This window comes from Panthera onca, chromosome D4 (assembly GCF_046562875.1).
Source record: "Panthera onca isolate mPanOnc1 chromosome D4, mPanOnc1 haplotype 2, whole genome shotgun sequence".
Taxonomy (NCBI): Eukaryota; Metazoa; Chordata; class Mammalia; order Carnivora; family Felidae; genus Panthera; species Panthera onca.
Window position 1 is genome coordinate 80557875 of NC_138351.1, and position 24324 is coordinate 80582198.

At 45.3% G+C, this 24324-nt stretch overlaps 1 protein-coding gene and 1 non-coding gene across 3 annotated transcripts in view; both read right to left on the reverse strand.

Moving 5' to 3' along the window:
* Positions 1–13328: 13328 nt before the first annotated feature.
* On the reverse strand, positions 13329–13413 carry TRNAH-GUG (transfer RNA histidin (anticodon GUG)). Its single transcript has one exon. It is a non-coding gene; the product is annotated as a tRNA-His (tRNA).
* A 5695-nt stretch (positions 13414–19108) lies between these two features.
* Positions 19109–24324, reverse strand: part of FBXW2 (F-box and WD repeat domain containing 2) — a 32647-nt gene continuing 27431 nt past the window's right edge. For both annotated transcript variants that reach the window (XM_078436548.2, XM_078436547.2), the window contains one exon: positions 19109–23997. In XM_078436548.2, the coding sequence (XP_078292674.1) occupies positions 23709–23997 (289 nt within the window). In that variant the 3' untranslated portion in view covers positions 19109–23708. The remainder of the gene's footprint in view (positions 23998–24324) is intronic.

Below are 24324 nucleotides of genomic sequence, written 5' to 3' on the forward strand. Positions count from 1 at the left end.
GAAACACCAAGGCTCAGAGAAGAAAAGGACCCAGTCGAGCTCACCTGACAGCAGAACCGGGTCTGAGACTCCTGTTTCTTCTAGATGCTGCATCCCTGATTCAGATGATCAGCCTTCGGTGCAGAGCAAGCAGCAGGTGGGATGGACGTGAGCAGTGAGCAGTGTGCTGGTGCTGTGGGTTGCCGACCTTTAACCCCGGCACACCATCAGCGTCTTAACTCAGCCTGTCACCTTCTCCCTCCTGAAGACCCGTGGCTTAGAAATAACAGCTCTCAGGGGCGCCTGGGTGGCTCAGTCAGTTGAGCATCCGGCTTCGGCTCAGGTCACAATTTCACGGTTGCTGAGTTCAAGCCCCGCGTCGGGCTCTGTGCTGACAGCTTGGAGCCTGCTTCGGATTCTGTGCCTCCCTCTCTCTCTCTCTGCCCCTTCCCCACTCGCGCTCTTTTTCTCTCTCTTAAAAATAATGAAAAACATCAAAAAAATTTTTTTACAAAGAAACTGAATGGGACTGAGTGAGGAAAAGCAAGGGAAGCTCTGTTGGAGATTCTTGCACGGATCCCCTCACGTGTGGGCACACGGTTCTCTGCCCCGAGCAGAGAGCACAACAGCCTTTGCTGCTGCCTTCTCAGAGCTTATTTTCTGGGTAGGGGGTCAGCGATCGGCGCATCAGGTGATTTTAGGAAACGGCATTGCTAAGGAGAAAACACACTAGTAGTGGGATAGAAAGTGACCCAGGGGCAGCCTGACCTCTTGGAAAAGGTGCCCATCGAGCTGAGGCCCGAATGAGGACGAGAAGGCAAGCGTGGGAAGATCCAAGGAGGGAGAATGGCCCATGCAAAGCCGTCTCTGGGACAGGAACAAGCTTGCTGTTTGAGGAAGAGAAAAGCCAGCAGGGTTAGAGCATAGTCAGTGAGGGGAAGAGGGAAGGAGATAAGATCTGAGAGGAGGCTGTGTGGTCTGAAGCTACCGCACTGTGTTTGGCTGAAGAATAGGTCACGGCATGATTCCACTTCCCAAGGAGCAGAGCCACAACAAAGCAGAAATCACAGCATCGTTGTGATGATCTGTGATGATCGAGGGCCAGGCGCTCACAGGCACGTGGCTGGGATGGGGTCACTGGGGCAGCAACCTGGAACCTGCTACTGAGTTCTCAAATTCAACAGGAGACATTCATCCGGGGTCCCTGCCTACGCCAGACAACCTCAGGAAGGCTTGTCCGCCGCTCCCCCAGGGAACTTGCACTCCCGGGGGAGCTGCACAGGTAAGAGGCAGCTAAAGAACCCTGTGTTAACTTTTTTTTCAATGTTTTATTTATTTATTTTTGAGAGAGAGAGAGAGAGAGAGAGAGCGAGCAGGTGCAAGCAGGGGAGGGGGAGAAAGAGAGGGAGACAGAGAATCCCAAGCAGGCTCCAGGTTCTGAGCTGTCAGTACAGAGCCCTATGCCGGGCTCAAACCCACAAACCAAGAGATCATGACCTGAGCCGAGGTCAGACATTTAACCCCAGGCGTCCCAAGAACCCCGTTTTAAAAGTTTTTGTGAAAGGCGAGACTGAGCGCTCCTTCCCTGGCTTTCAGAGTCTTCTTGGGGATTCTTCTCCAGCCTGACCTGTTCTCAGAGTCAGCGATGACAGAAGAGTTCACTGCCAGGTGTAAATGGCACTGCACCTTCTCCCAGGAGTCCTGTATTTCATCGAAAGTCAAAGTCCTGGGGCGCCTGGGTGGCTCAGTCGGTTGAGCATTCAACTTCGGCTCAGGTCATGATCTCACAGTCCGTGGGTTCGAGCCCCGCATCGGGCTCTGTGTTGACAGCTCAGAGCCTGGAGCCTGCTTCCGATTCTGAGTCTCCCTCTCTCTCTGCCCCTCCCCTGCTCATGCTCTGTCTCTCTCTGTCGCAAAAATAAATAAAAACATTAAAAAAAAATTAAAAAAAAAAAAAGAAAGTCAAAGTCCTGAGTCAGAGGGATATATGAAAACTTGTGTCATTTCAGTAATCTGCCATCCAGGTGGGTGTGGGAGGGAGCGCGTACGGCAGGGCCCTGTCTGCAGCCGGCTCTTCTAGCGCCAGGGTCCCGCCAGTGCTCACATCACCAGGCTCCGTTGCCTTGTTTTTGTAAAACATGTATTCCATCCACCACGGGCATTTGACCCTTGGGAATTCACAGGAGATTTGCAGAGCCCCTGGCTCTTCACTACCGGCCAGTGTACATTTCCTGTGGAGGTAGTTGAGGAAGCATGGCGATGGCCCCGAATCAGCAGACAGTCAGAGGAGTGGCATAGCAGTTGAGGATATTCTCATGGAAAAGCCCAGCACCTTCCAGAAAATTCTGCATGGCTCAGCAAATTGTCTTGTCATCTTGTTGGCACTGCTTCTGTATTTCTTTCCCGTTTCAGACCAGGAGAGAACACATGGGCAATCTCTAGGGTTTGGTGTTATCTTCTCTCAGGAATGATCTAACCTTCAGTAAACAAGGCCAAGGAAACCTCTTCCCGCCCTTTGGCCCCTCAGTCTGCTTCTAGGAATTTGTCCTAAGGAAATACTTCCCAAAGATTGTTTTTAAAAGCTTGTCTTAATAAAGGTTGATAGTATTATATATAATAGCAGAAGGTTGGAACTACCCCAGCTCCAAATGGCAGCCAGAAGGGCAAACTCTGGCCCATCCAGTTGAAGGAATATTATGACAAGTTTACCAGGGACAAATATAAAACTCACCAAGACATAGAAAAGCTGTCCACTGAAAATGTTAGAAATCAACACTGCACAGGCCTATTCATTCCTTCCCTGGAGGCCTGTACCTGAAAACAGGAAGCGCTCGAGGAAACCTTAAACATAATTTAAATAAAGCACATCTTTTCTGTGGGCATTTGTGTGCTTGGATATGCAAATAAAATCATCCTTGTGAAAATGGATTGCTAACTTTGAAATATTATTATTCATATTCTTCAAAACATAGCCCATGATTCTAATAGCTGCTAATTGCTCAATCCCGAGGTAAGTGGTTGGGACAGAAAAAAGATGGCTGCCTGGGAATCACAAGAATGGGGATCAGGTCTCGACTGGGCCTCTCCCTTCTCAGGTTACTCCAGGAGGTGGGATCCAGGAAGAACCACACATGCTCAGCCCAATGGACGGGAACATCACTTTCTCCGTCACCTCTTGTCCTAGACCAGGGGAAACCACCCATCTGGCTCCAGTGGCCTGTCCTTCTAGAAAACTGCTCTGCTCCCCTACTAATAACATTAACTAGATCAGACAGGATTCTTAGCTGCAAACAACAAAAGCCTATTATGGATTTTTCCGTAATAACAATTCTTTTTATTGTTATTACCATCATTAGCATCCCGGCCTTGGTGCGAAGGCACTGTATCGGGCTTGGCGGGAAGCGTTTTGTATGCATTATCTCTTTTTATCCGTAACTTTAAAAAGGAGGCAATTACTTCCTGTTAAAGACAAGTAATTGAGGTTTAGAAAGGTTAAGAAACGTGCTCCAAGGCCACCGATTTAGTAAGCAGTGGAGATGGTTTTCAGAGCCAGACTAACTGCGAAGCTGGAGGTCCCAACCCCCAGGTCCTGCTGTCTCCACAATGAAGCCTCTTTGGGGCTTTAGCAAAACTCCAGCAAGCTGGGGATGGGGCCTCTGTCCTCGATGGGCCCCTGCTGGCCTTAATATTTCAGCTCGATGTCCCAAGGGCTGCTAGAATTGTTAACATTCACACTAACAGAGCCATGAAGCTGGCTTTTCTAGAAGCTCATGTGGACTGGCAAGAAACATAAATGGCTCTCACAGCTTCAGGAAACATCTGCAAGTCCTCAAGGAGGCAAGACCTGCCCCTTTATCGCCTTTCCAGGAGAGATAGCAAGGCCGTCCCACCGCAGGGATAGGACAGACAGACTGCGTTTACTTTCCAGGCTGGGTCCCTGCCACTGTCAGGATCAGCCACTAGGGAGCAGACCCCATAATGGGTCACAGTCCTGAAATCAGAGTCACCACTTGCCTTCTAGGCCTCCCAGGGCAATGGTGAAAACAGGAACAAACAGCATTTGCAATTCAAGGTGACCAGGGTAGGGAAGAGGATGTGGGGTTAGGGGAAGGTATGAACTTTGGAGCTGGAAAGATCTGTTTCTTCACATCCTGGTTGTGTGATTCTGGGCAAATTTCCTAACCTTGCTGGGTTGTTTCTTCATCTGAAAGAGAGGTAAATAATTATAGTCCTATTGCATAATTCCCATAAGAATTAAAGGGAACACGCATGTCGATAGTTAAAACTGCCCAGCACATAGTGGGGCTCTCTAAATGAGAACTACTATGAATATTACTGGTATTATTATAAAGATGCTAGTAAGGGCATCTATAAATGTTGTTGATAAGAAGAAAACAGAAGGGACATACGAGCTGGGTTTTGACAGGTAAGGAGGAGTTTGTTGAGTGGCTAATGGGCAGGATGGGTTTTCTAGTTAGAAACAACAGCACGGGCAGCTTTGTGAAGGAGCATGGAATGTTTCGGCAGCATGAGCGGACCAGTTGGGAACTCCTGAAACATTCCCATCAAGCAATAATGGACCAGCCTGGGGCAAGATAAGCCTCTGCAATCCCCTTCCCACAGCCCTCAAATAAAGGAGAATAAATGACCTCTCTGGGTAAATACAGAAACCAACATTCTTGTAAGCTATGTTCTCTGAAGCGAAGCAGCCTCCACACCCCTGGCTGGCCAGTCCACAGGGAACAAATAAACCAGCTCCCAGCACCCAAGCCTCTGATTCACCTCCTCTGGAGTTATATAGACTTGGGTTTGGTTCCTGCTGGAGCCACATCCCTTGCTGCATAACCTTGTAAAGCCTTTTGTCTCTCTTGCTGCTCAGGTCTGTTATCTGGAATAATGGGAATAATTATGTATCACATGGAGGTTATTGTACACTGTCTCAGCTCCTAGCACACAATGGGTGTGCTCTATGGCCCAGAGAAAGAGGCTGTTCTCATGCCTGAGCTCATGGCAGAGAGGGCAGGACTGACACTTCCTGGGGAAGCCTCACATTCTCAGACACCAAAGATAGAAAACAAGACTTCCACTGGGGCACCTGGGTGGCTTAGTTGGTTAAGCGTCCCACTTCGGCTCAGGTCACGATCTCACGGTTGTGGGTTCAAGCCCCGCATCAGGATCTGTGCTGACAGTGCAGAGCCTGGAGCCTGCTTCAGATTCTGTGTCTCCCTCTCTCTCTCTGTCCCTCTCCTGCTCACACTCTGTCTCTGTCTCTCTGTCTCTCTCAAAAATGAATAAACACACACACACACAAAGAAAACAAATGCTATGCTTTAGATGTTGCTCTGCACTTTGCTGTTTTCAATGAATAATAGATCACATCAATACACATCTTCCTCATTCTTTTTTCTATTGAGATATAACTCACATACCATAAAGTTCACTCTTTTATTTTGTTTAATGTTTATTTATTTTTGAGAGAGACGGGGTGGCAGAGCATGAGCGGGGGAAGGGCAGAAAGAGAGGGAGACAAAGAATCCGAAGCAGGCTCCAGGCTCTGAGCTGTCAGCACAGAGCCCGACGCGGGGCTCAGACTCCTGAGCCGTGAAATCATGACCTGAGCCAAAGTCAGATGCTTAACTGATTGAGCCACCCAGGCACCCCAAGTTCATTCTTTTAAAGTGCACAATTCAGTGGGTTTTGTATATTCACAAGGGTGTGTACCCATCACTGCTATCTATTCCAGAATAATTTCATCATCCCCCAAAGAAACCTCATACTTGTTAGCAATCATTTCCCATTCCCTCCCCAACCCCTGGTAACTACTTATCTTTTTTTCTGTCTCCATGGATTTACCTATTCTAGACATTTCCTATAAACGGAATCATATTCTACGAGGCGCCCTGTGTCTGACTTCTTTCACTCGGCATAATGTTTCCAAGGTTCATCCATGTGATAGCGTGTCTCAGAACTTCATTGCTTTTATGGCCGAATCATATCCCATTGTAGCATAACCTACCACATTTTGCTTATTCGCTAGTTGAAGGACATTTTAGATGGTTTCTACTTTTTGGCGATAGTGAATAACCCTTGTTCTTTGTAATGGTTGCACAGCATCTTATTGAACAGTTGGCTCACAGTTTAAGCACTTCCTACTGAAGGTGAGTTCTGATCTTTCCCATTTTTGGCCGATGCAAAATGCTAGTGCAGAAAATGTTGCCACAACCTCATTCTAGTCTTCCATAAGAGGCGGTCAAAATTACCTCGCTTCCTGAGGAAATTATCCAACCGAAGCAAAAAGTTATGTTGACAAAGATGTTAATTGCAGCAATTTTCACAGTAGCATAAAATTGGAACTACTGAAAGAGTCCACATAGAGGAGATGTTTAGATAAATTCTGTTATTCAACAAAATAATGTATAGTCAGTAAAAATGATAATTATGAAGGCAATGTAGCAACAAGTGAGTTGCTAATGATGATCTGCAATGAAAACCAACAACAAAATACAAAATGACATCACCTGCATAGGCTGGTTCCCACAATTAGATGTACAGAATCCCAGGGGCGCCTGGGTGGCTCAGTCGGTTAAGCGTCCAACCGACTCTTGGTTTCAGCCCAGGTCATGATCTCACGGTTAGTGGGTTCAAGCCCTGCATCGGGCTCTGTGCTGACAGCACGGAGCCTACTTGGGTTCTCTTTCTTCCTCTTTCTCTACCCCGCCCCCCCCCCCACTCTCTCTCCCTCTCTCGAAATAAATAAACTCAAAAAAAATTAGATGTACAGAATCCTAACGCATCACAACAGAACTGTCCTTGGCAACAACTTCCTCATGTCCCAAATGGGGAAACTGAAACTCAGAGAGGGTGTGTGATTTGACCAAAGTAGGACTGGTCAGATCTGGGATTTGAACCAAGCCCTCCTTCAAGGCTTGTATTCTTTTCATGGCGCCACAATCAAAAAAACGCTTCTGAAAACAACTTGACCCCTGGCAGCTTAGTCAGTATTGACGTGTACACAAAGCAAACCGTGTCTGGAAGTCCTTAAACGACATAAAATAACTACACACACGCATACACATGCATGCGCACGCGCACACACACACACACCCCTGGGACAACCAGTGAACACATTCGCACTGGTAGAGATAGGATATGAGAACTTCATTCATTCATTGAAAAGCTATTTGTTGGTTTCACTCAGATGTGGAATTTAAGAAACAAAACAGATGAACATATGGGAAGGGGGAAAAAACAGAGAGAGGGAGGGAAACAAACCATAAGAGACTCTTAAATACAGAGAACAAACTGAGGGTTGCTGGATGGGAGCTGAGTAGGGGGATGGGCTAAATGGGTGATGGGCATTAGGGAGGACACTTGTTGGGATGAGCAGTGGGTGTTATATATAAGTAGAATCACTAAATTCTACTCCCGAAACCACTATAACACTACATGTTGACTAAGTAGAATTTGAATAAAAATTTTGAAAAAGAAAAAAAATTATAAAAAGGAAAAACTACTTGTTAAACACCTGCTGTAAGATATTTTTGATGCCCTGGAATCTGGCAATCAACAGTGATTAAAAAAGATATGATTCTTGCTCTTCTGGTCTTATGGTATTTAAATTTGGCTAATGGTTGCTGAACATCTATTATACACTGTATGTCCATAGTATTAAGCCTGCTCATTGAGTCAGAGCATGTTATGCACCATAACGAGGCACTATTTCTAAATTTTTTAAAATATTTTTTTAAATATTTATGTATTTATTTTTGAGAGACAGAGAGAGACAGCGTGAGCAGGGGAGGGGCAGAGAGAGAGAGGGAGACACAGAACCCGAAGCAGGCTCCAGGCTACGAGCTGTCAGCACAGAGCCCGACGCGGGGCTCGAGCCCACAAACCGTGAGATCATGACCTGAGCCGAAGTCGGACGCTTAACCGACTGAGCCACCCAGGTGCCCCAATGAGGCACTGTTTCTAATCTCATAACAAGCCTCTAAGATGGCTGTCAACCCCATTTTACAGATGAGAAAACTGAGAATCTGAGAGTGAGTGGATCTCCTGGGATGACCGAGAGAGGAGCAGCGCTGTTTTCACGTCTCCTTGCTCTTAAACCTAGGGCCCTGTTCCCTCCAGGGCAGCATCACCCCCAACACCCACTCATCACAAAGCCCTCATAAAAGCCTAGGACTCAGTGAATTTGGGCCTATCCAAGAAGCTTCTGCTTTTTTGTTTTTGTTTTGAATCAGTTGTCAGACTGTCAGATTTATTTTGAAAATGGATGTCAGGGGTGCCTGGGTGGCTCAGTCGGTTAAGCATCCGACTTTGGCTCAGGTCATGATCTCACGGTCTGTGAGTTCAAGCCCCGCGTCGGGCTCTGTGCTGACAGCTCAGAGCTTGGAGCCCATTTCAGATTCTGTGTCTCCCTCTCTCTCTGACCCTCCCCTGTTCATGCTCTGTCTCTCTCTGTCTCAAAAATAAATAAACATTAAAAAAAAATTTTTTTTTTTTAAAGAAAATGGATGTCAGAATCTTCTGGTTGTTGTTGTTGTTGTTGTTGTTGTTGTTGTTGTTGTTGTTTTGATGGTGGGGGGCATGAGCTGGGGAGGGGCAGAGGAAAAGAGACAGAGAATCCTAAGCAGGTTTCATGCTCAGCACGGAGCCCAACGTGGGACTTGACCCCAACGATCCTGGGATCAGGAGCTGAGCCAAAATCGAGAGTCCGACACTTAACCAACTGGGCCACGCTGGGGTCCCAGAATCTTCTGTTCTTAATAAGATCTCTATACGTTTCATACCTATGCTAAAGTTTAGAAACCCCTGTCCTAACCTGTAAACTGGAATCTTACAGTTCAATCTTCCAAGAAAGGAATTACCCTGGCCTCAATCCTCAAATTCCACTCGGGGGCAATATCGGCCAATGTGTCCCAAGAAGCAGTCCATTTTTGAAGGGAACGGAACCAGCCATGACATTCTTTCATTCACTGGACCAACAGTGAGGGCTTCCCAGGTGCCAGGCACTAAGCTGGCCAACGGTGGACAATTCCGATTATTCTTCCTCTGTTTACAAACTTTGGAGCAATGTGGCAGAAGGAAAGGCAGGATCATACTGTTTTGCAGCCTTTCCCATCAAGGGGTGGAGTCTCTTTCTTCACACCTTGAATTCCAGGCGGGCCTCATGACTTGCTTTAACCAGAAGAACATGGTGGAAGTGACTTGTGGGGTTCCAGATCCCAGATCTCAAGGCCTCGATGCTTCTACCTTGCCCTTTGGAAAGCTTCTGCATCGGGAACAGAAGCCCTGGGTGAGAAACCATGTAGAGAGGCCCAGCTGCCCCAGCTAAGGCCTAGATGTGTGGGTGAGGCATCCCCACACCGGCCACCAGGGGAGCCCAGAAGGCCCAGTCCACCCACTGGATGGTAAGAAATAACAAATCGCCATTGTTTTAGGCCACTAAGTTTCAAAGCAGAATATCACATAGCTACAGATAGAAATAGCAATTTCTTTAGCAATTATTTACGAGGGCCTCCTCTGCACCAACTTTTATCTTATCCTAGGTGTCGGGGATCTGGCCCTTGTTGAACAAGACAGGAGAAGCCCCAGCCTCATCTGGGAGAAGATAGGCAATAAATAAATAAACGGGTAGACACTGTTTGACAAAACACTGTCTACACGCTCTTTACTCTTCTGGCCATGGAATCAGCAAACTATTTCCCACTTTTCTGTAGTTCTTACTATTTTTTTCAGTGTTCTCTTACCATGTTCAGAATCGGATTTTCAGACCTAGACCACGTCTTCAAAGAATATTAAAGGTTTTAAAGCAGACAAAATCAGTTATAGGGTGCGTATTAAGATAGCAAACTAACGCTGGGTTCTCTCCCTTGAGCAAGGGCGGAGGACAGGGTTGAGGAGCTTGCAAAACAATATAGAAGAAGAGGCCCCTGGGGAGTCAGAAGTCTGCCTGGAACTGGTGTTTGCACCTGGGACCCGGGGGGGTTGGGGGGGCAGCCAGCAGCCCTGGGGGAAAGATGGAGGGCACCGAAAGAGGACAGGCTGGAAGAAAGGCCTTTAAGGCTGGCTACTGCCTTGTCCTGGGACACCCACTGCCCGCCTTTTCCCATGAGCGACCAGCAGCACAGGCAGGCCACATGGGTCAGCCTGTGAGGAAAGCAAAATGCTCCAATGAGAAGAAAAGTAAAATGGAGCTAGAGATTACACCCCAGAGAGACCGCCTCCTCCCACTGTTGCTGCTGCTTCCCGTGAAGTGAAAGACAAATCCCCGACCAGGGGATTCATCCCACCTAGAGCGGTGGGGTTAAACCAGAGAGATCAAGAGTGATGCTGGAGGGTCCTGAGGTTCTGCGACCTGGGGCTTGACGCCTCCTCATACCTTAACCCCAGTGGGAGGGGCAGACACTAGAACCTGGTCCTCTGCCCTTCCCCCAAAACATCCCAGAGCAGGGATATGTCAAGGGAACGTGCCCTCGCAGACCAAACTAATTAGCCGCCTGTGAAGCACAACCACAGTAAAAGGGGAACAAATGTCTCCCAGGACAAACACCCACCGTCTGAAGCCAAATGACTGGAATAGACTGGCGAAGAATATGCACGGTAAACACATTTAGGAGAAATAAGGCATTTAAAAATATAAAGCAAGAACAGGAAATCCGATCTTACAACTTTCATGATGTATGATGAACATACAATTCACCGCACATATTTGAAATAATCAACTGGATGAGGTTTTTTAAATTTTTTTTAGTTTATTTTTATTATTATTATTTATTATTATTATTCTTTTTTTTTTTTTTTTTTTTTTTTTTTTTTTGAGAGAGAGAGAGACAGCAGGGGAGGGGCAGAGAGAGAGAGAAAATCCCAGGCAGGCTCTGCACTGTCCGTGCAGATCCCAGTGCAGGGCTTGAACCCATGGACCATGAGCTCATGGCCTGAGTCAAAACCAAGAGTCGGACGCTCAACGGACAGAGCCACCCAGGCTCCCCTGGATGAATTTTGACCTAAGTATCCGTCTGTGAAACCACCGCCATAATCAAGATCATGAAGATCTCCTCCCCACCTCGAAGGTTCCTCCTGCCCCTGGCAACCCACCCTTAACTCTTGTCTCCATCCCCCGACAACCAGGGATCTGCTTTCTGCCACCAGAGGTCAGTTTCATACAGAAAATTTTGTGTAAATAGAATTACATAGTTTTCATTCTCTTGTATACAGCTGACTTCAGCTAGGCATGGTTGTTGTGAAGTGCATCTACGTCATTGTATGTGCTGAGAGTGTTTCCTTTTTATTGCTGAGTAGCATTCAGATACTCCTAAAACTTTTGCACACTCAGAGCCCAGTTCTCCTCAATCGCTTTTCAAGTCAACATTGTCAGTGTCCGTGATTTGTCACATAATATCTTTCGTCTATGCTTTCAAAAGCACTGATTATGCAACATTTATTTAAAAAAAAAAATGTATAAAAGAATTGAATGCCTGGAGCGCCTGGGTGGCTCAGTCGGTTGAGTGTCCGACTTCGGCTCAGGTCATGATCTCATGGTTTGTGAGTTCGAGCCCCGCGTCGGGCTCTGTGCTGATGGCTCAGAGCCTGGAGCCTGCTTCGGATTCTGGATCTCCCTCTCGCTCTGCCCCTCCCCCACTCGCGCTCTTTTTCTCTCTCTCTCTCAAAAATAAATGAACGTTAAAAAGAATAGTTTGAAAGAGATGCTTCCCCTCACCAGCCAAATAATATATAGAATATACATCTATATTCTCAGGTACTGAGTATACTTTCAATATGTGGTTTCAACCTGTTTAAACGGGATGTTTTCTTGAATTACAGTTGTGAGTGTTGGCCTTGCTTTGGTTTTCTTCATCAGGGACTCCTGTTACCTGTGTGTCTGTTCTCCTTTGCGTGCCTTGGATACGTGTCACTTTCTCTTGTCTTGTTTCTCCCATTCTTCATTTTCTTTTTATTTGCACGTCTTTTTCTTCTTCACCATCTATTAAGGTATTATCTGCTGGGTTTAGTCCCTTACTCCACTTGGGGTTCAGCCTTCATTTCTTAAACAAATTTCGAATTCCTTTCTGAATTCTTCATTCCAGTTTTGAGTTCTTCTAATTCCAATTTATGCAGTTCTCTCCGGTCTTGCTTCAGGTGCTTAATATTGTCATTTTTGAATATGTTATGGTTTGGGTCTCTTTTTAACCACGTGTCCCTGGTGTGCTTCCATGGTCTATAGAGGTGGTATTCTGCTTCCCTTTGGTCCCTTTGCTGTTCATAATTATGTGTGGAATTTGGCCCTGGTACTTTTCTATTGTTGGTGTCATTGTGAAATGATCCTCCCTGACTTTTTGGATTAAGGCTACGTTCAGGAAAGATTTTCACCATAGAGCTCCCTCTTCTGCTGCTTGTATGTGTTTAAAAATAAAGTAGCTTGCTTTCTGGGATTTCCTGCCTCTGTCCTTATCCTTTCTTGGGTCTGGGCCATCTCTTTCTTTCCTTGTCTTCAAATTCTGGTAGTGTCTCACATGTTCCTACATTGCCTACAAAGCCTCTCAAGAGTAATACAATCTCTCTCATCTCTGTCTTGCTCAATTCTGATTTTAGGCCTGAGTGTTTTCCCCAGTGTGGGATCTTGTCCTAGAAGAAGGCAGGCAGTCTCATGAGCTTATAAGGGCTGCCCTGCTCCAGCCCTTTCAGGTACTCTTCCAGTAGGTCCTCACATGAACCCACTGTTGGGAGAGGACAAAACTCCCACCTTCAGCCAACATTTTTAGATGGGCTGCCCCTCTTCTGTGACCACCTGTGCCTGTCTTGGGTTCTCCTGTTCTCACATCCACCACGTACAACCCCTGCACCTTCCTTTTCCTCCTATACAAATGCTGCTCTTGTGGCAGTTTTTGGTTTGCCTCACCTGCTTGTGTTTGGGGGCTCCTGGGGTTACCTTGTGACCTACTTTTGTTTTAAGTATTGTCTGGGTTTTCGGTTTTGCTATTTGGGTGTTGTTTTTATGTGGAGATTTGGAGACTGAAAAACTATGGCTGTACCACCAACAGCCTGCTCTTTTTGTGTTGAATTTCAATTGCTTAACGATCTTGTCTCCAAATTCTAGCACTGTCTGATGTGCTCCTGTGTTGACTACAGAGACCCTCAGGAGTAATACAATCCAGCCCACCACACATATCCTAGAGCCCGCTAACAAAGGCTGGTAACTTACAGGGCATCTGGATCTAGAATCCTTACCTTGGGAATTTTTGTTGTTGCTGTTTATTTATTTCTGAGAGGAAGAGAGGGTGAGCAGGGGAGGTGCAGAGAGAGAGGGGGACAGAGGATCTGAAGCAGGCTCTGCGCTGACAGCAGAGAGCCCGATGTGAGGCTCGAACTCATGAACCGTGAAATCACGACCTGAGCCACAGTCAGACGCTCAACCAACTGAGCCACCCAGGCGTCCCTTAGCTTGGGAACTTTATGGAGAGCTACTTCCTCTGGGAAATCTTGGTTATCACCCCTAAGTAGAGCCTTTCTCCCTTCTGTGTGCTTCCTTCATTACACCCCTTGGGTTTTATGTGCATATGACCCCAGAGCTCCAGGAAGAGGGGCTACGCACATGTCCTCTGTTTCCCCAGGCCCTCGCACAATGCCTGGTATGAGGACTTCATACATATTTCCTGCAAGAAGGAATTTGGGCTAAATGATGCTTGCAGCTGTATTACATAACTGAAAAAAATATTTTAATTATTCTTAAAAATAATTCATACTCATCACAGAAACTTGGAAAATACCCCCCCCTCCAAAAAAAAAAGCATATAGAAAATATTTACCTATAATCGCATCCCCAAGAGAGAACCACGATTGCCCTTTTGGTATATTTCATTTTGTTTTTATGCGTATTTAAACGATTTAGTTTGAATAATGTTGTATGCCATTTTAACCCTGTTTTTCCACGCACATTTTTGCATTTCCCCATGTATTATTCTTCCTAGCATTATTTAATAGCTGTATATTATTCTAGTGTGTGATAAAAGCAATTTCAGTACAAATTTAAAGGCACTTCTAAAACAACAAAGACAAGTTTACACACACTGCCTGCTGATATCTTGAAATGACATGCCCTATAATGACTGGAAATGAGGAGAAGGCAATTCCAGTTTTAGAACACGTTCAGGGTGGCCGTGTAAGTGCAAAATAGTTCTTAATATAATTAATGTACTCCACTCGTTGCCAGATGCTATTCCCACACATTCCACTAGGTGGCAGAATAGGTTAGATAATAGTGGTTCTCAACCTTCATGGGCATCACCATCATCTGCCCAGGCTCCAGCCTGAGTTTCTGAGGCGTTAGCCTTGGGGTGGGGCCCAATAATTTGCATTTCTTACCAGTCCCAGGTAATTCTGAAATGCTGGGAGAAAACACACTTTGAGAACTTTAAACTACAAGAAGTCGATGTAGATAAACTCAAAGCACATTCACCCACACATCCCCATGTTTAGTGTATTTTGTACCAGTTTTATGGGCACAGAGAAGAATAAGAGATTCCCCATTCTCCATGCAGTGCCTGGGCGACTCAGCTGGTTAAGCGTCTGACTCTTGATTTCAGCTCAGGTCTTGATCTCATGGTTTGTGGGTTCGAGCCATGCATAGGGCTCTGCCCTGGCAGTGTGGAGCCTGCTTGGGATTCTCTCTCCCCCACCTCTCTCTCTAATAAATAAACTTTAAAAAAAAAGAGATTTCCTGTGATCCAGACATAATCTTATAGGGGAGTAGTGGCGGGGGGGGAGGGGGGTCGGGAATGAGTAACACTCGGTTTATTACTCCTACCTCTCCATTTTTTCTTCCTGACATGCAGCCTTCGAGTGGTTTTGTTTTTCTGATCCTGTCTCAAATAAATTTCAAGCTTTGTGCCCTTAAAGCTTGAATGATCAACTAGCTCAAGAGTTGCATTACTTGGCTAAATCTGCTGAACCACCAAACTCAGGAATGTCTGCTCTCCTAAAACTCTCAGATTAAAAATCTCTGAACCCACCGAGGCTTGAGATACAAAAGTACACCTGTCACCCCTCTCTGACTCTGCAGGAGTAAAAATAAAACACTAGGATGACTATGTTCTTGGCATCTGCACTTGGTTGCCTTCTGGATTAATTATTCATTTTAAATTTCGAGCATAGTTCATTTTGGGAGAAAAACTTGATTCATGATTGCCCATATTTTCCTTTAAATACTACTGATCACCTGTGGTATATCTGCATTAGGAAAATATCAAATTGAAAATAGGGTTCCATTACATATCCAGTATTGTTGGTGAGCTCTCTTCTGCATTTCCGGGTCTTACTAGACCTACTTAAGAGACCAGGCACATTTGCAACTACGTGGATGGAACTGGAGGGTATTATGCGAAGTGAAATTAGTCACTCAGAGAAAGACAAATATCATATGACTTCACTCATATGAGGGCTTTAAGAAACAAAACAGATGAGGGGCGCCTGGGTGGCTCAGTCGGTTAAGCGTCCGACTTCGGCTCAGGTCATGATCTCGCGGTCCGTGAGTTCGAGCCCCGCGTCAGGCTCTGTGCTGACTGCTCAGAGCCTGGAGCCTGTTTCGGATTCTGTGTCTCCCTCTCTCTCTGACCCTCCCCCATTCATGCTCTGTCTCTCTCTGTCTCAAAAATAAATAAACGTTAAAAAAAAAAAAAATTAAAAAAAAAAAAAACAAAACAGATGAGCATAAGGGAAGGGAAACAAAAATAATATAAAAACAGGGAGGGGGACAAAACAGAAGAGACTCACAAATGTGGAGAACAAACTGAGGGTTGCTGGAGGGGTTGTGGGAGGGGGCATGGGCTAAATGGGTAAGGGGCACTAAGGAATCTACTCCTGAAATCATTGTTGCACTATATGCTAATTTGGATGTAAATTTAAAAAAATAAAAAATAAAACAAGTTAAAATTAAAAAAAAAAAAAAAAGAGGGGCACCTGGATGGCTCAGTCGATTAAGTGTCTGACTTCAGCTCAGGTCATGATCTCCCAGTTCATGGGTTCGAGTCCCACATCTGGCTCTGTGCTGACAGCTCAGAGCCTGGAGCCTGCTTCGGATTCTGTGTCTCCCTCTCTCTCTGCCCCTCTCCCATTCACACACTCTCTCTCTCAAAAATAAACATAAAAAAATCAAAAAATGTATTTAAAAAAAAAAAGAGAGAGAGACCAGGCATATTCGTGATGTATCACATTAATTACTGGGATGTAAATAGTGACTGTTGATAGGTTTGCTTTCAACACATGCCTTGGGCTTAATTATTATTTCTAAATCAGTGATGCCTAGATTGCTGAAATTTTATTTGTGGCCTTAATTCATCTCAAACAATGTTTCTCAAGTACTTGAAAATGTTAATAAAAGCAAACGGATAAAAGATGCAGACAGAATTCAAATGAAATACAAATAATCATACATTAAAAAATCTGCCATGGAAACCAATTTGACAATAAACTTCATATATTGAAAAAAATAAAATAAAAAATTAAAAAAATAAAAAAAAATCTGTTTTCTGTCTTCACATAAAGACAAGAAATGCCAATTAAAGCAAGCTTGAGATGCCCTCTTTATATTTACTAAATTGGCAAACATATTTAAAATAGTCACTCAAAGCATCTGTGCCTTAAACTACCTGCCACAATAATGAACGACTTTATAAAATTCTGCAAGCTATGTAGGCTACATCAATATAAAAGAAAATTATGGCAATACATCTGTGATGTTTTCCAGTTAACACAGGAATTACCAGTTTAAATACTGTTAAACTCTTGTCCAATAACAAGAGTTGATTCATATGGGCAGTATGATTTTATTGGTTATTTTTTTAAATGAATACCTCCTCAGTAATTTATAATGGCTTTGTGGTAATGTGTTTCAAATAAAAAGCACTGGAAAATGGATTCATCTCTAGGATAATATGCATGTTTCAAGTGGTATTGAGCACCACACTGATGGATATGTAATAACAAACGTATGTTATTAATAAAAAAAAATAATAACCACTCAAAACTGATGATGTTGTGGCGAAACATGTATTTAATCCAGCAAGGTGACACCATAAATCTTTTTAACCCACTTGGAAAGCCATGTGATAAATATGATGCAAAAGCCATGAAGTGTTCCTTCCTGGACACAGAGGGTTTCTGGGGAGCCAGGAACGACCTTTCTTGACTTTGACAGTCCTTAAACAGGTGTTCACTTTATAACTATATACTATATGGAAGGTGTATGTGCCCTTCCATGTTTGTGACCAAAAAAATGTTAAGAAAGAATTCTCCTTTGCTTTTACCGACGAGTCTTATACTGGGAAACTGTCCTAAAAAAAATATGCACAAAGAAGTTCTCTGTAGCATTATCTGAAAAGCAAAACTGGAAGCTACCTAATTATTCATCAAAACAAGAATGGTTTTGCAAACTATGGTAATAAAAGAATATTACAAAGGATTCTGCTAATTGAAAAGACTTCAAGCACATTTCTGACAGCACAATAAAAAATGATTTGCAATCATGTAAGTCCATACTTATGTGCATAAGGATTAGAAGAGAATATTACAAATTGTTATGATACAGGAGTTCTGGGTAATTTTCTCTATAAATTTGTATTATTGTTGGATTATCTTTACCACAAATTGAGAACATGTGGTTCAAGTGCAAAGGACAGGAACATCTCACTGGAAAGGACTGCCTGTGTCTAATCACGCAATGATCATCAAACATTCTGCCCAAATGTTCTCAGAACAGTGTAGATGTTCATAGGACACAGCAGAACAGGAAAGTCTAAGAGGAAGAGCTGTGTCATTGGTCTTTCATTTTGCTTCAGTGTTCTTATCCTCTCAAAAGTTATTTTTCTACCAGTTAACATATCCCCTAAGATGATCCGTGGAACTTATTAAAATATCTTCCCAAGAACTTACTGAGCATCAGATAATAACAACCTTACACTGTTGTTGGGGAGATAAGGCATTCACCTGGCTTTGGAAAAAGTTATGGATCAAGGGTGAAAGTCAATGGTTTGCCAGTTGCAAAAGGTACAATGTGATGAACTGCCAACAGATTGCACAACTAACTACCCTAGGCAAAAATGTTGAGTCAGGCTGAGTTGAGGGATGCTGGTTAGCTGAGGCTTTAAAGATCTTGGAAGGTCAGTGGGATCCTAAAGGCTGCCCCTAGGGCTGGTAGGAACAATGGGGGTTTTTCCATGAGGCTGGGAAAAGACCCAAAGTGCAAAGCCAGGAAAAGAAATCAAAAACTGAAGAGATGAGTTGAGACTCAATTATGGGTAGGTTAATACATCTAGACTAGACCCTCTTCCCCCCACCCCCCACCCCCCACCCCTGTTGGTAATAGTGACTCACTGAGGTGGTTTGAACAGAGGAGCCATGTGCTTGAAGGAGCGGTTGGCGAGACTCCCCGGAAGCATTCCAGAGTGTGAATGGGTGGAAAGGCACACGCAAGTGATGAAGGGGGAAGGGAACAGTCCAGGTTTGGATCCAAGAGACTTGAAGTAGGGAGAGAATGGGAAGGGAAACAAGGAAAGGTGGGGAAAATCTAAGGTCTGGGTCTGTGGAGGCTAAAACTCTGGGCCCCAACCCCCTCATCACCGCTCACTACTCCTCCAAGCAATTAGCCACTTTTCAGGCCTCAATTTTCTCTGTATAACAGGATAGCCTGCCCTATGATGGTGTCGTTGGGGATCAAAGGTACAGGATGATGTTTGGTGAACAACAAGGGGCCTTACAAACTGAAATGAAGAAGAATGACCCAACTAGGAGATGGGCTGAATAGTGGAGGAAGGGAGAATCCCAAGCTCTGCAACCTGCATTCATGGTACTTCCCCCTGTCTGTATCTACTCATGGAGGTCGCCAAAATTCTTTCCTTGCATTGGACTTTTCAACGTATTGTTTCCCTCTTGGATCTCATTCAGAAATTGTTATATTATTGGGCTTACGTTCTAGAACGTGCAGAAACAGCAAAGGAACAGAGTCGCTTTAGATCACACGACAGCCAGTTCCATTTCTAAAAAACACATTCTAAAACGCGATCAACTCTCGCAAAGTCCCACCTGAATTCACTGGGGAAAGAAGGCAAGTAAATAGTCTTAAAACTACAGAATGTATTTTTAAGGAAACGCAGCTTTATTACTTTCAAGTACAAACAATAACTTGGACTTGACTAACCAAATGTTGCCTAATTGAGAGAACCTGCCTTAATGTATAGACATCAATGATTTATAGTTAGCACAATCACTCACAGTAGAATGCTTCCATACGATGCGTGAAAGTAACTTCTCATCTTCTAAAGACATCTTGTCCCACATTCTCTCCACTATCTGCTCACGCAGTCCCTTTCTCCTCCCACCCCACAGACACTTCAGATACAAACTTCACCTCCTTCCCCCTAGATCACAATAGACATCAAATTAGTGAAACACATTTTGACCACGTTGCTACAGACGTCGGATTGGTGAGACCAGCCTTTTTCAACCTGAGCGCTCTCGTCGAGAGTACGAAGTCTAAATTAGTCGAAATGCGTCTATTCACAATGTGAGTAGAGGGACACAGGGTAATTGTGAGCTTTTGTCATCTGCGTTAATAGTTTTCCAGGTTGAAATATGCAAAAACATTTTTCTCTGAGCACATTCATGAAGCGCAGACGTGGCTGGGTTCTCTAGGCGGCGACGACAGCACGGGGTTACGACTCGTCAGGACCGTAATACTAACTGGAAGTGACCGAAGTCCCCTGTCGTAGGAAGACCGGAGACACCCTGAAACAACTCGACAGCCAACACCCGTTTGAACGGAGCACGATCATTCAGCTTGATAAGGGAGTGGTACAAAGACTACCCAGGACTCCACCGGAGGATTCATTCTGGGGAACACTTTCCTAGAGAAGGCACAAGGGACCGACCCTCTGCTCCCATGCTGCCGAAGACGCCTAGTGGGCATTTCTGCCCAAGACGCTAACCTGCTCTTGCCATCACACTCTGTCTGGGGGCCGCATAATCCTCTGGGGTGTCTCGGGTGTCTTGCAAATATCGTGGCCAGCACCGGCATAACCAGGTAGGAAGGCTGTGTCACGGGGACAGACCTCAAGAGCTTCCCTCCTGCCCTGACAAATCCTGTGTCCCTAAAGGCAAAGGGGACCGTGTGGCCCGCCCCAGACGGCGTCCTAGAGCAGTGATCTGATTCTGCGCGCTTCCCGACTGAGGAGGGCACCTGCAGGTCGCCCAGGCCTGCCAGAGGCCAAGCGGAGGCCCCGAGACTGGTAGAGTGAGTGGCGGTGGAAGCTTCACCTCCAGGCCCCCAAGAAGCTAGGGGGCACTGTCCCCGCTTCAAGGAGCTGGCCGCGTTTGGCCAGAGCAGCGGCGGAAAACCCGGCTGCACCTCCATCCTTCGCCATTTCTGTTAGGTCGAAATGCCGAACCGAACAAGCCACTTCTTGTCTAAAATGATACCGTTTACAAAAATATTTCTTTTCTCCTGAAGGGGTTTTACAAATGCAGAGCAGTGACCACTCTCTCGAGCGCAAACACTGGAATGATTACATCACCCTCATCCACACTTCGCCGATGTCTGCAATGGCCACAAGGGTCTTTTTTAACTGTGAAAAATGAGGTGCGATCTAAAATTTAGTAACAGTATTTATTCCCTACCTTCCACTTACAAAAAGCTATCCAAACGTGTGCACCTTCCCATGGAACTTTTCAAAGTCTAGACCCACCCCTGAAAAGAAGGCTTCCTTCCTATTCCTCTGACAGGTCTGAAGGTCAGCCTGGTATCAGTTTTGCCGAATTTGACTTCTTACTGCAAACAACGGGGCTGGAGGAAATGACTTTGCTTTGGAATGTTAGAACTTCCCACTCCCTCAGCTCTCCTGGACCCCCAGCCCCACCCTTATGGAGCTGAGAGGTGAGGAGCCCCTCCCTCCCACCACACATCTTCACTCAAGAAATCCAACGCTCATCAAGAAAGGATGGAGTCTATGTGCTCAGGACTTGCGAATTTTTCAGAAACGAGCATGTTCACAAAAGAGGAAAAGGCAGCTGCCTCCCCTCCGAGCTAAGGGAGCGCAAGTCAGGGCGCGGGGAAGACAACCTTGTAAGGCAATGAAAGGGGACTAAGAAACTACAGCTTTAGCTACCTCCTCCCCACCCTCTGATGCTCCAGTTTGCTTTATTCTTTCAAAGGACACGTTAGCTCTTCATTTTCACAAAAGCCGGCCATTGTATGGCTAAATCCGGCATCTATAAAGCACTGAAATAACCCGCTCAGGTGGAACGAAGGCCTTTGGTGAGGAAGAATCTAAGTGAGGACTCCAACCACTGCCTCAAGTACTGCTGTCCCAACCAGCTGCGCCACGCTACCTGATGGGAACTTCGGTGTCTACTGAAAACTGAAATGGGACGTGCCGTAAAAGTGCCAGGTTGGTCATTAAAAAAAAAAAAAAAAAATTCCCACAAATGACTATAATTCCTGCTGGATATATCTGGGAGTGAGGTGGGCGTAGGGATGGCCATCAGATCTGCAATCTCAGTTATTTGTTCAGGTTGGAGGAAGAGGAAAAAGTCATTTGCCCTCATCACCGCCCAAAGTCTCCTGAGGACCCTGTGAAATCGGTTCCGGCCGCAATTCTGGTTCCGGTTCTTGGAAGACGGAGAGGAGCCCACGCACAGAACCCATGGCCTTTGGGGATGGAGAACACATTACCCTTTTACCTCATCCCCTTACAGTCTCAACAAGAATATTAACTAAACCTGTCCTTGAAGCCAAACACGAATTCTCTAGAATATTAACTTTACGAAGGCCTTCAGAGGTCACCGTCGGGCTCTGTGCTACTGCGGAATGTGGGAGGGCTGGGTCCCCACCAGGGCTGGCATCATTCTCAGCTCTGCTGGGAGCCTTTCTCCCACCTGTAAAACAGACAGGCTTTCATATTCGCGTCAGCAAGAACAAATAACGTATTCCCAGGTGGAGGCTGCAAATGGGGTTCCAGTTCGTATGTTCACCTTCAAACTACTTTCCTGTTGGCCCGCGGATGAAACGCGCCCCCTCACTTTCCTGTAACACAATGGGAAACAGCTGAATTGTCCTACAGCTCGCTCCCTCTACTTTGTCCCTAATGTTGTGACAATGATGTCAAAACACTCCCGTTGCGGATGACAGAATTACCGAACTTTACAGGAATGACAGGGTAGAGGATGCAAACTGGTAGCCCACAGACATGCTTGGTTTAGCTCATTGTATTTTACACTATCTACAATTAGTTGTCAACATTTCAAAAATCAGGAGGTTTCAAATAAAGATCTGGATTTCTACTCCCTCTTAAAGAAATCGTGAAGACCCACCACCACTGAGAGCTGAGTAAGTGCCCCATTAAATACGCTTTCCGTGATTCAGCACAACCCTAACGCCTTTCAGCCATTTATGTTATCTGCATGGCTGCCCTGGGCATCTGAGTTTGTAAACCCTAATCTAGGCCCAGAGATAAAAAGTTAACCAGCCTGAAGCCACGTGTCAAGTTAGAGGCAAAGGAGGAAGAACAAGGTAGGTTCAGGTACCTTTCCTTCGAAGACAGCCCACTGTCTTTTTAAAGAACCAAGATTCTCCTCAGCATTTCATCCAGTTGCTAACATCTTGCTAACATCCAATCTGCTAACATCCAAATGCTAACATTCTAGGGAATCTGTTATATTTTCTACATTTCCCCTGGGTCCATCTGACTCCCTTATAGATAATAACTCTGTACCAATGATTTCATTTAACTATTATCTTCAACCCAAAAGAAACCATGAATCAGACAAAACTGAAATACCAACTTTTGCCCACACTTCAGTAGATGCAGGACCAAAACCTCAGAAATCACTTAGCTTAACACCTGGCTATACAGACAGGGAAAATGGGGCCCAGGGAAGTGATATAGTGAGGTCACAGGGTTCCTAGGTAACAGGGCCAGTCTTCGACCTTCCAGCTCAGCGCCCTTTCTACTGTACCAGTCACCTGTGTGCACTCACCCAGGCGGCAGGGGACCGATGGCCAGCTTGCTCCACACGGAAACGAAAACCATAGAACTCCCTTACATCTCAGACCTGGCCAACCCTGACTCTGCCAAGTACTAGGGTTTAGAATGTGTTGTGAACAATTTATAGAACTTGATACGCCCTGGAAGACAGACCTTCTTTAGAACTGGTATGTGGTGGAGAGTTTATGAATGTCACAGGACTCAGTGGTCTTTGTAACACTGGCTATTATAAAAGCTAAGCCCCACATGAGAGAAGTTGCTGGAACAACATCATAGCACCTTTGCTTCAACTTCAAAAGAAAAAAAGGCGATGGTAAAAAGCTTTAATAACAGACTGAATGTGTTTTTATAGGCAACCAATTAGCAGATTAATGAGCCATTTAACTTTCTTTACTTAAAACCAATATTCAAGAAAGATGAACCCAAAATGCATCCTCTTCTATTGACCAACATAACTAAGTACAAATGAAGTCAATGGCGTACCCCCACTAGCATGCTGTGCTGTATGTCAATAAAACAAGCCCTCCCCCGCCCCGAGCCCTGGCCCCCTGGCAAACATGGATAAATGATTGTGCACTGCGCGATGATACCATTAGGTGAGAACTTTGGTTCATGCAGTCGGCTGCCACAGAGGTTGCACTGAAAACCCGCAGCCCCGGCACCCAAAGTCAAGTCAGCGGTGGTAAGCTCGTGGCGTCAGCCGTGCTCCTTCCACAACACCAGGTGAATACTGTGGTCAGGCATGCTGGTGGCAAAGACCAAGCCCGTGTCATTGTGCCCATCCAGTCCATTGAGCCAGGATGCTTCGCCCGCCAGGAAGCTTGAGCCTCTCTTTGATTTCCTGTACTCTGGCAGAGGCCAGCGGCTAATCAGGCTCTCTGTCCGCAAGTCCATGATATACAGGTAGCGGTTGTCAAACAGCAGGGCAAAGATATCTCCAAAGCCAAGCAAGGCCAAGTTTGCTATCTCAGGAGTCTTGATGACCCTACAAAGACGAGAGTTAGGAAACATGAACCAGAAGGCAACTTTACTTCTGTTTCTGCCACTGTAATCTTTTCTGGAGACATTAAAAACCAATACAAAATTCAAGAAAATGTAGAGAGTTAAATGAAAGTTTTCAATAAAATGGAAAAGACAAAAAGCTGAGCTTACTTAAAAAGGGGGAAGAGGAAGAACCCTGACATGATAACAGCGGCACGTAAGGGAAAAGGCAGTGTCTGATGCGTATCTCTGAAGGCGCAAGATGCCCACCCAGGCTGGAAAGGATCTTACAGATTATCTCACTTAGGTGAAAACTGAAGTCCCGCTGGGG